General features: G+C 47.4%; 1 protein-coding gene across 1 annotated transcript; it reads left to right on the top strand.

The window, feature by feature from the left end:
• The first annotated feature begins 7,476 nt into the window (after positions 1 to 7,476).
• Positions 7,477 to 9,269, top strand: LOC142071483 (uncharacterized). Its single transcript, XM_075126232.1, has 2 exons — positions 7,477 to 8,361; positions 8,749 to 9,269. The coding sequence occupies exons 1-2, from the start codon at positions 7,782 to 7,784 to the stop codon at positions 9,267 to 9,269; spliced, it is 1,101 nt and encodes a 366-aa protein (XP_074982333.1). The 5' UTR covers positions 7,477 to 7,781.
• The last annotated feature ends 2,198 nt before the right edge of the window (positions 9,270 to 11,467 follow it).

Raw genomic sequence — 11,467 nt, 5'->3', positions numbered from 1 at the left:
TAAAACTGTGTTTGACTTTGACAGATTTGGGGGCTTTTTATGCTCAACTCTGCTTTTTGCCTTGCATAACCTTGTTGTTGAAAAAATGTCAGTGTAGACAGCCTTGCCACTCTCTGAATGCTGCTGAGAATGGAGCTAATTTTAGGCTATTATCTGTTGCAAAGTTAATATTTTTTCTTTGAGACTTGATAAAATGAATAGGATAAAACTGCATTTTATCTACTGTATTCTATCTGCAGTGACGGCCTCATTAAATGGTGGATTTCTTTCAGTCCTTTGTGAGCTGTAATTCTTTTAGACTTTGGGTTTTCTAAATACTCTCAATGCCTTTTTGTAGTTTAACTGATTGTTTCAAGGATTCTTTACCGTACAAACTGGAAGAGGTTTGTTTGTTTTGCTTTCCTCGCTCTCTAATTTGTCCTTGGCTTTGCTAAGGCAGCTATGATGATAGCTCCCCCACTTCCCCCACCCTGTATTTTTTTTTTTATTACACCAAGTTTTTCTAGCTTTTTTAAGGGACACTGCAGAGGGATCCAATTTCATGCATTCCTCTTAACTCTGTTCAATGTAATTTCAGAGTGCCCATTGATTAGGGCTCTCTTCCCAAAGGACACAGTATAATTCATGTATTGTGTAGCATGTGTGTAGATCTTTGCAAGCCATGTGGCATGAAAAGTGCAATTGTGAGTGGGAGGCAGAGAAGCTGTGAATCCCTTTCCTGATTCTCCAGGAGCCATGGCTTTTGCATATGTGTTTACACGGAATGGACACAAAGGCAATTCTCCGATACTTTTTTCCACCCTCCAAACGGGCTTCTAAATGTGTCTCACAAGCAGCTTTGGTGAAGCTGCAGTCCTGATGTCCAGTTTTGACAGCAGCATTTTTCCATACATAGGATCCAATCCAAAAGCCCACTGAGTCCACGGGAGATTTTCCATTGACTTCAATGGGCTTTGGACTAGGCTATCAAAGGCAGTTGCATTTGCGCTGCAAAAAAGCATCCCTGTTTACTTCCCTGCCTCCCATGAGCCAGGCACACAGAGCTGAAAATACAGTCCTGGTTTACTGATTTCTTTCATGTTCTGAATGAGAGATGGATATGAGCTGCAGTTTGATCTAGAGATAGATTTTTAATACAAAATCGGGGTGGTCAGAGCTGAAGTTCATTATAAATGGTAAAGGCTACGATTTGAAATGTGGGCAAGGCTCTGGGTTGAATATTGGACCGTGCAAAGTTTGGGGTGTTTAGATCCAGAGCCAAAATCCTCATACCCGATACATTTGGGAGCATGGGGAGCACTAACACACTCTCTTTTGCTCTCTCTCTGGGGATGGGCAGGGGCAGTTCACCCAATCATGTGGTTACTGACAAAGAGATTATATTGTTTTTTAGTCTGTTTAGTGTTTTGGGGGCCAATCTCCTGATTTGTTGGGGATCTGACTCATTTATATTTTGATCTCTTGAGTCTGGCAATACTCCGAGTGGGACTTACTTAATTACATTGCATTGCATTGATGTAAGCAGTGGCAGGATGAGCTCCACCCTGACATCTGGTGGTGAGGTGTGGCAAGTTGTGGAAAAGAACTTCGGGGGCTGATCTCATTTGCATAGGCACACCCACCCCGCCTAGAATGAGACCATAGCTGCCCAAACGGTCACTTTGGCTGCTGTGGGATCCCCAGTGTCTCTGTTATTGGGGCAGGAAGAATAAATTGTTATTACCCTGATTATGGGAACTGTGCTTGGAACTGTACGTGGCCTTTTGTTATGATGGAGGGATTCACCATCAACTAAGCAGCACTCGCTAGGCAAGGGTCATGGGTTCCAAAACTCTGTGAATTGAGAGAGGCTGGGGACAAGTATTAATACTTGGTGGCATGGGCCTGTTGGTGAGGGCCTTACATGCTAATTGTACTTCCTCATCTCTCCACTGTGGAATATCAGAGCTAATTTTGATTTCATTAGAAGTCTAGTTATAGGCTGCTGAGCTCACTCTGGGCTAACAGTGCACCAGCACTGAGGCTCCCGTACTACAAGCTGAATTCACCAAAGAGCTGAATTGACCAAGAGCTGAAATCACTGAGCGTTGTGTTAAGTAGTGGGGGAGCCTGAAGATATATTGTGGAGCAGTTTGCCAGATGGCTGGAGTGCTTTGTGGACCGGCTGGTGAAGCAGTTCGACACGGAGCAGTTTGTGGATGGCAGGAGCTGCTTGTGGGCCGCGGAGCTGAGCAAAGGAGTTCATGGGGTGGCTGGCGGAGCGGAGCGCAGCTGAGTGAAGGAGTTCGTGGAGTGGCTGGTGGAGCGGAGCGAAGCTATGGAGTTATGGGGCGGTCAGCTTCAGATCATGTAAGGTGCCTCTTACCCCCGTCCCATCTCCACCCAGGTTGGGAGGTAAAGCTCCGCAGACAAACTTTCAAACTCTGGGGCTGCCCTGACCAGGGACAGAGACTTTTGGGTCACTGGACTTTTGGGACTTTGGGTGATTTGGGGTTGCTGGACTCAAGAACCAAAGGGAAAAGGGCATGCCCCAATTTGCTTGGGGTGGGGTTTTTTTTTGCTCATGGGTTATGTTATGAATCCTGTTGGTGGTGTTTCCCCAACATAATGCCACATTGTTTCTCTCTGTTATTAAAAGGCTTTTTGCTACACTCAGACTATGTGCTTGCGAGAGGGGAAGTATTGTCTCTTGGAGGCGCCCAGAGGGGGTGGTATATATTTATCCCAGGTCACTGGGTGGGGGCTCGAGCTGGTTTGCATTGTGTTATTGGAATGGATCCTCTAGAGATTGAACCCGGCCCTTGTTGCTGCCAACTCTGACGGGCAGAAGGGTTACATTTAAAAACTGCGGAGAAAGTTACACACGCTTGGGAAGACTATTTTGGGAATGAGAAGAAACTGTTAATTATGAATTGCTTGTCATCCCAAAATATTATTCTCAAGTGTATGTCACTTTCTCCACTGAGCATGCTTTAGTCCAGAGTTCTTATATTTAGCTGTAATGTTAGCTTCCACCATTGAAAATGTTAATTCTGGCACAAAAGATGGATCATGATCTAACGTTAGCCGCCAGGGCTGTTTTGATTTTAATCCTACTAGCCTTGTCTGGATTGGCTCATGAACCAGCAGGGGCACTTGCCATTGGCCACTGTCAGAGGACAGGATACTGGGCTGGATGGACCTTTGGTCTGACCCAGTATGGCCGTTCTTATGAATATTCATGAGCTCATTTGGAGACAATATGGTGGTGTACCTCAAAATAATGAAAGGTATCAAGGTGTGACACAGCAGGGAAAAAAAGCATTGAGAACCACTGAATTATTAAGCTTGATGCAGGAATCACTGAGGAAAAATTGTCTGACTTCTATGATGTTCAGACTAAATGAATCTAATAGTCTCTTCTAGCCATAAATAATAATAATGTATGAATTCAAGGTACATTAGTAGATCTAGGGCTGCAGAATACTGCCTCTAGCCTGCAAAATTTAAACCCTCCTGGTTCAGAAACTTCATCCTAGTATTCCCAAATGGACAAGTCTCAAAGGAAGCTACAGTAGCAAAGAATTGTAGCCAAAAGGAAAGGAAGCGGGAGGGAGGAAGGACAGTAATTGAACCAAAGTGCTGTTTCTTCTGCTATAAGACAGAGGCATCACATAACCTTGGTCAGCCTGAGAAATTTTCCATGTAGTCGTTCTTTGTATTTAACACACGATTATTCAAACCCTCCTCCTTTGACTTCATATATTGGACGAGTTTTATTGTAAAGATCAGTATCTCGGTAACCGCTCAATACTTTATTATATTCCATAGGCGGGGGGGGGGGGGAAGCAGGTTATTTAATCTCTCCTTCCTTGATGTTGTAAAAACTCATCTATCCATGTAGCCTGTGGCTTTGCTTTACTTTCCATGTATGAGAAAACCTCTGATGCAGCCTGTTTTACAGTAGCACAAAGCCATGGAGGGATTAATTGAAGGTATTTGGCATTCACACTGTGCTTAAGAGGCTGTCAGAGATATGTATATTTGAATCCAGCATCCAACTAAACCACACGGGTCTGAGCACAGGGGCATGATTTAGAAGGGCTAGCGGTTGCCCAGTTACAGTCAATAAACCACATTTGGTATTTAATTTGATAATGCAGAAGAAAGTATGCTAACAGATTAGGCAAAACCTGTCAAGACAGAGATAAAATGTCCACTTTCCCAATTAATAATTGGGACTTATTTTTATTTTTTGCATCAACAGACCAAGCCATGGTTTCCTTTATAATTGCAGAGGTGGGGTTCCCTGTATTATATGATTTTAAAAGCAGGACTCACTGTTACGCTAGAGAAAGGAAGGGCAGTTTTGTATTTGAGGCGTTAACGTGGGATTCAGGAGATCCAGATTCAGGTGACGGATATGCCATAGGACTTGCTGTGTGACTTTGCTCTGGGCCTAAATTCGCCATCTGTAAAATGGGAATAATCCTTTTCCACCACACTTTGTCTTGTCTACTCAGAGTAAGAGACAGACCATGCCCTGAAGAGTTTGTAGTCTAAGTATGTACAGTGCCCAGCACAATGAAGCCCTGATCTCAACTGGGTTCTTTAAGGGCTAATGCAATATCATCACCACCACCATTAGTGTTATGACCAATAATAGCCCCTCTGTTATGGGGGTAAAATCAGTCCATGCGCACACGGTAATTTGTTTATTTTTATTGTCATTTAGAAAATCTACCAGCACTGAATTATGAAATTACAACATAAATAGCAGGACAGTATTTCCTGAAGGTAGGCATTTGCCTTCTTTTCTGGAGCATGGATTTAAATCCTCCTTCCATCACAAGTGAAATGAATTTGGAAGGGTCAACCTAATCTTTGTGGCCACATATCCACCTCAGAGAGTCACCATGTATCTTAGAGTATTGCTTACAAAAAGCCCAGAAGTGGGATAGTAAGTCAGGGCTAAGATGCATTGGCAAAGCTGTGGACGAAAGTGTGTATTACACCAGCCTGCACTAGGATAAATTCTAGCTAGCTCTATCAATCCCTCAGCCGCCAAGGATTAGTTTTTGTCTTGTGTTCCAAGCAAGGCTACAGTATAGCGCCCCATAAGGATGGACGTGCTATTAGGAAGGAATGTAACTAATTATATAAAAACGTTCTGACTTCTCAAGAAAGAGGGCCAAAGATTCCTATCTGCTTCTGCATCAGCTCTTGTTAACTTCCAGTGCTCCACCATTACGGACATGCTAATGTGCCCCTCTGCAAAGGATGCTGCCTCATTCGAGTGCTGCAACAGTTAACAACAAAAGGGTTAACTGAGGTGCCAAACGAGGAAGCCAGAGGCCTGGAATTCTGCCTGTGTGTGGCTAAAAGCCTAGGCAATGCCAGTCTAGCAGTTGCTTTACATTTAAGAGAACGTAAGTGAGTAATGACTTTGTCTGCGGCAGATAAACAAGGCAACATCCTACATGCACCTGTGAGAGTCACAGGCACCTGCTTGCTTCACAAGCTGCAAAATCCAGTTCTAGCAGCAAATTTTCCTCTTAACCTGAAGCCAATTTGACAATTAGAGTAGCAATCCATTCCACGTCGTATTTACTAATGTGCACTAAAGGTTTCTCTTTTAGGCTGAAATACATGCCCACATATCATTCATAAACAGAATACACAGTGTGATTATACCTGTATCATACATATAATAGACAAACTATTCATGTATATCTATATTCCTAGACAAGCTACATAAAGGCTGCATCCACCCTTCGAGCTGGGGGGTGTGATTCCCAGCTTGAGCGGACATAGTCATGCTGTCTCTCAGCGAGCTATTACTGTAGCGAGGGCAGCCGTGAGCCGTAGCATGGGCTGGCCACCCTGCGTACAAGCCCGCCCAGACCCTGTGGGTACCTACACAGGGTGGTTAGCCTGTACCATTGCTTGCTGCTGTGGCTATGCAGTTTTTAGCATGCCAGCTTGAGGAGAGCCAGCCTGAGTGTGTCTGTGTGCACTGACAATCACACCCCCAGCTCCAAGAGGTAGCCAAAGATGGAGTTAAGGTTCAGAGTAGCCTCTGGGTAAAAAAAGTTCCAGAGATGTTATCCCAAAACCTGAGCATTACAAACCCAAGAAATTCAGAGTTTAGGTTAAACTTAAAAGAAATTCAAACACGTTAAGGCACAGAAACGCATTCCCAGAAACATCTCTGGATTTCCCCAACGCTCGTGATCAAATGCCTTATGTGGGGAGATGGCATCCATGCAGTACGTGCCCATGAGAGCCAGTTAGGAGAAGAGCAATGGGTTGAGAGCGTCCCTAAACTCTTGCTGAAACTCCTACTGTTTATCTGATCCTACTTACTCAGCTCCTGCTTTATGGTATCCTGTACAAAGATGGCACATTACAGGAAGCCCTGCTTGCCAAATACGATTGCATGCTGCAGCCTCTGGAAACTCCTGCTGTGAGACGTGAGGCGTCCCTGAGCTGTGTGATGTTATTTCAGGCCCATCCTTTCAGACTCAAAACAACCAGGTGTCTGAAGCCTGAAAGCAGCTGTTGAGAATTTGGAATTCCACCCCCCCGAGCCCACAAACCAACACCACAGCCAAGCACGTAACCAAGTCTGCTTTGCTGAGTGAGTGGGAGGAGGTTGTTGAAACTCCCTGGGCATGATCCAGCCTCATGGGCAGCACGTAATGGAAGCTAGGGGAGGCTAAGCCTCTCCAAACCTCACACTGCCGGGGCGAGGCAGTGGTGGATTGGGGTCCCCTGAAAAATCTTCCACCCCCGCCACCACCCCAGGGCTGGAGAAGCTCTCGCTCCCTGCTGCAGTGGGGATATAGAGCTTTTCCAGTGTCAGGGCAGTGGGGCAGGGGAGAAAGGAGCGAGCAGGGGCAGGGCCTTAGCGGGAAGAGGTGGAGTGGAGATAGAACAGAAACATGGCCCACGCCTGAAGAAAGAAATCCAGGCTGGTCCCTTCACTCCACTGCACAATACAGCATTAAATGCGACAGCTAGCACAGTACTGGAGCATGCTAATCCTGACTGATTTGGGCTGACATCAGCAGAACAGCACCGTTCACGGCGAGATCTCCTGGGATGAAAAGTCAGCCATTAGGTTTTTGTTTTCCCCGGCACTACATTGTCTCTGTGGATGCTCACTCGGTTTTAAATTACCCTCATGCACTTTAATACTAGTCATGAAAAAAGAACCGACCACTCATGCCTAACAGATTTTAAATGATCAGAAACAATACAGGTAGCTATGGAACTGTGATCCTTTTGTTTTCACCTAGTGCATGCTTTCAAGGCCTAAGCACTCCTAGTGCTATTGAGTGAGTCCTGCGGGCAGTGTAGAGACGCCACTCTGCCTGTACCCTGGAGGTGCAGCCTTTGTTTTCCTGGGATGCTTCCTGCTGAGGAAGGGTCAAAGAAGCCCAAGCCCTGGTCTACACTAGGACTTTAGGTCGAATTTAGCAGCGTTAAATCGATTTAAACCTGCACCCGTCCACACAATGAAGCCCTTTATTTCGACTTAAAGGGCTCTTAAAATCGATTTCCTTACTCCACCCCTGACAAGTGGATTAGCGCTTAAATCGACGTTGCCGGCTCGAATTTGGGGTACTGTGGACACAATTCGATGGTATTGGCCTCCGGGAGCTATCCCAGAGTGCTCCATTCTGACCGCTCTGGACAGCGCTCTCAACTCAGATGCACTGGCCAGGTAGACAGGAAAAGAACCGCGAACTTTTGAATCTCATTTCCTGTTTGGCCAGCGTGGCAAGCTGCAGGTGACCATGCAGAGCTCATCAGCACAGGTGACCATGATGGAGTCCCAGAATCGCAAAAGAGCTCCAGCATGGACTGAACGGGAGGTACGGGATCTGATCGCTGTTTGGGGAGAGGAATCCGTGCTATCAGAACTCCGTTCCAGTTTTCGAAATGCCAAAACCTTTCTGAAAATCTCCCAGGGCATGAAGGACAGAGGCCATAACAGGGACCCGAAGCAGTGCCGCGTGAAACTGAAGGAGCTGAGGCAAGCCTACCAGAAAACCAGAGAGGCGAACAGCCGCTCTGGGTCAGAGCCCCAAACATGCCGCTTCTATGATGAGCTGCATGCCATTTTAGGGGGTTCAGCCACCACTACCCCAGCCGTGTTGTTTGACTCCTTCAATGGAGATGGAGGCAATACAGAAGTAGGTTTTGGGGACGAAGAAGATGATGAGGAGGAGGTTGTAGATAGCTCACAGCAAGCAAGCGGAGAAACCGGTTTTCCCGACAGCCAGGAACTGTTTCTCACCCTAGACCTGGAGCCAGTACCCCCCGAACCCACCCAAGGCTGCCTCCTGGACTCAGCAGGCGGAGAAGGGACCTCTGGTGAGTGTACCTTTTAAAATGCTATACATGGTTTAAAAGCAAGCATGTGAAAGGATTACTTTGCCCTGGCATTTGCGGTTCTGCCTTTGCAAAAGGTTTCTGGGGAGGGCAGCCTTATTTCGTCCTTCATGGTAGGACACTTTACCACTCCAGGCCAGCAACACGTACTGGGGAATCACTGTAGAACAAAACATTGCAGTGTATGTTTGCTGGCATTCAACCAAAATCCGTTCACGCGATGGGAGGAGGCAAAATGCGACCTTGTAACGAAAGCACATGTGCTATGTATGTAATGTTAACAGCAAGGTTTACCCTGAAAGAGTGTAGCGACTGTTTTATAAAATGTGTCTTTTTAAATACCGCTGTCCCTTTTTTTTTCTCCACCAGCTGCATGTGTTTCAATGATCACAGGATCTTCTCCTTCCCAGAGGCTAGTGAAGCTTAGAAAGAAAAAAAAACGCACTCGCGATGAAATGTTCTCCGAGCTCATGCTGTCCTCCCACACTGACAGAGCACAGACGAATGCGTGGAGGCAAATAATGTCAGAGTGCAGGAAAGCACAAAATGACCGGGAGGAGAGGTGGAGGGCTGAAGAGAGTAAGTGGCGGGCTGAAGACAGGGCTGAAGCTCAAAGGTGGCGGCAGCGTGATGAGAGGAGGCAGGATTCAATGCTGAGGCTGCTGCAGGACCAAACCAGTATGCTCCAGTGTATGGTTGAGCTGCAGCAAAGGCAGCTGGAGCACAGACTGCCACTGCAGCCCCTCTGTAACCAACCACCCTCCTCCCCAAGTTCCATAGCCTCCACACCCAGACGCCCAAGAACGCGGTGGGGGGGCCTCCGGCCAACCAGCCACTCCACCACAGAGGATTGCCCAAAAAAAAGAAGGCTGTCATTCAATAAATTTTAAAATTGTAAACTTTTAAAGTGCTGTGCTTAAAGTGCTGTGTGGCATTTTCCCTCCCTCCTCCACCACCCCTCCTGGGATACCTTGGTAGTCATCCCCCTATTTGTGTGATGAATGAATAACGAATGCATGAATGTGAAGCAACAATGACTTTATTGGCTCTGCAAGCAATGATTAAAGGGAGGAGGGGCGGGTGGTTAGCTTACAGGGAAGTAGAGTGAACCAAGGGGTGGGGGGGTTCATCAAGGAGAAACAAACAGAACTTTCACACCGTAGCCTGGCCAGTCATGAAACTGTTTTTCAAAGCTTCTCTGATGCGTACCGCGCCCTCCTGTGCTCTTCTAACCGCCCTGGTGTCTGGCTGCGCGTAACCAGCAGCCAGGCGATTTGCCTCAACCTCCCACCCCGCCATAAACGTCTCCCCCTTACTCTCACAGATATTGTGGAGCACACAGCACGCAGTAATAACAGTGGGAATATTGGTTTCGCTGAGGTCTAAGCGAGTCAGTAAACTGCGCCAGCGCGCCTTTAAACGTCCAAATGCACATTCTACCACCATTCTGCACTTGCTCAGCCTGTAGTTGAACAGCTCCTGACTACTGTCCAGGCTGCCTGTGTATGGCTTCATGAGCCATGGCATTAAGGGGTAGGCTGGGTCCCCAAGGATACATATAGGCATTTCAACATCCCCAACAGTTATTTTCTGGTCTGGGAATAAAGTCCCTTCCTGCAGCTTTTGAAACAGACCAGAGTTCCTGAAGATGCGAGCATCATGCACCTTTCCCGGCCATCCCACGTTGATGTTGGTGAAACGTCCCTTGTGATCCACCAGAGCTTGCAGCACTATCGAAAAGTACCCCTTGCGGTTTATGTACTCGGCGGCTTGGTGCTCCGGTGCCAAGATAGGGATATGGGTTCCATCTATAGCCCCACCACAGTTAGGGAATCCCATTGCAGCAAAGCCATCCACTATGACCTGCACATTTCCCAGGGTCACTACCCTTGATATCAGCAGATCTTTGATTGCGTGGGCTACTTGCATCACAGCAGCCCCCACAGTAGATTTGCCCACTCCAAATTGATTCCCAACTGACCGGTAGCTGTCTGGCGTTGCAAGCTTCCACAGGGCTATCGTCACTCGCTTCTCAACTGTGAGGGCTGCTCTCATCTTGGTATTCATGCGCTTCAGGGCAGGGGAAAGCAAGTCACAAAGTTCCATGAAAGTGCCCTTACGCATGCGAAAGTTTCGTAGCCACTGGGAATCGTCCCAGACCTGCAACACTATGCGGTCCCACCAGTCTGTGCTTGTTTCCCGAGCCCAGAATCGGCGTTCCACAGCATGAACCTGCCCCATTAGCACCATGATGCATGCATTGTCAGGGCCCATGCTTTCAGAGAAATCTGTGTCCATGTCCTGATCACTCACGGGACCGCGCTGACGTCGCCTCCTCGCCCGGTATCGCGTTGCCATGTTCTGGTGCTGCATATACTGCTGAATAATGCGTGTGGTGGTTAATGTGCTCCTAATTGCCAAAGTGAGCTGAGCGGGCTCCATGCTTGCCGTGGTATGGCGTCCGCACAGAAAAAAGGCGCGGAACGATTGTCTGCCGTTGCTCTGACGGAGGGAGGGGCGACTGACGACACGGCTTACAGGGTTGGCTTCAGGGAGCTAAAATCAACAAAGGGGGTGCCTGTACATCAAGGAGTATTTCAGGCAGGACTGCACGGAGGGTTCCAATAAGAAATGGTGCACCTAAGTTATCGTTGTTATTGGAACAAGGAGGTTAGCCTGGCCTCTGATTGATACATGGCTAGATTTACCTCGCTGCACCTTCTCTGTGAGTGACTGCAGTGTGACCTAGAGGAATGAGTCCCCTAGACAGGGGAGGAGGCAAATGAGTACAAAACAAATCTGGTCTATTTCTTGTTTTGACCCACTCCATCTATCTTTTACATCTTTGGCTGGCAGCAGACGGTGCAGAAGGACTGCATGCCATCCACATCTCATGGCTGCTCGGCAGAAGATGGTACAGTACGACTGCTAGCCATCCCCATCTCTTGCCTGCCTGGCAGAAGATGGTGCAATACGACTGCTAGCAATCCTCATCTCTTGCCTGCCTGGCAGAAGATGGTACAGTACGACTGCTAGCAGTCCGTATCGCCTGCCCGCTCACCATAAGACGGTTCAATAGGACTGACTG

Source organism: Caretta caretta, chromosome 3, assembly GCF_965140235.1.
Source record: "Caretta caretta isolate rCarCar2 chromosome 3, rCarCar1.hap1, whole genome shotgun sequence".
NCBI lineage: Eukaryota > Metazoa > Chordata > Testudines > Cheloniidae > Caretta > Caretta caretta.
Note: the sequence above shows the minus strand (reverse complement) of the source record. Positions and strands in the feature narration are given on the sequence as shown.

Bases quoted from the DNA above. Each gene is read 5' to 3' on its own strand.
- LOC142071483 (XM_075126232.1), top strand. From the start codon at position 7,782: ATGCAGAGCTCATCAGCACAGGTGACCATGATGGAGTCCCAGAATCGC. The intron at 8,362-8,748 runs GTGAGTGTACCT...TTTCTCCACCAG, and splicing joins AGGCGGAGAAGGGACCTCTG to CTGCATGTGTTTCAATGATC.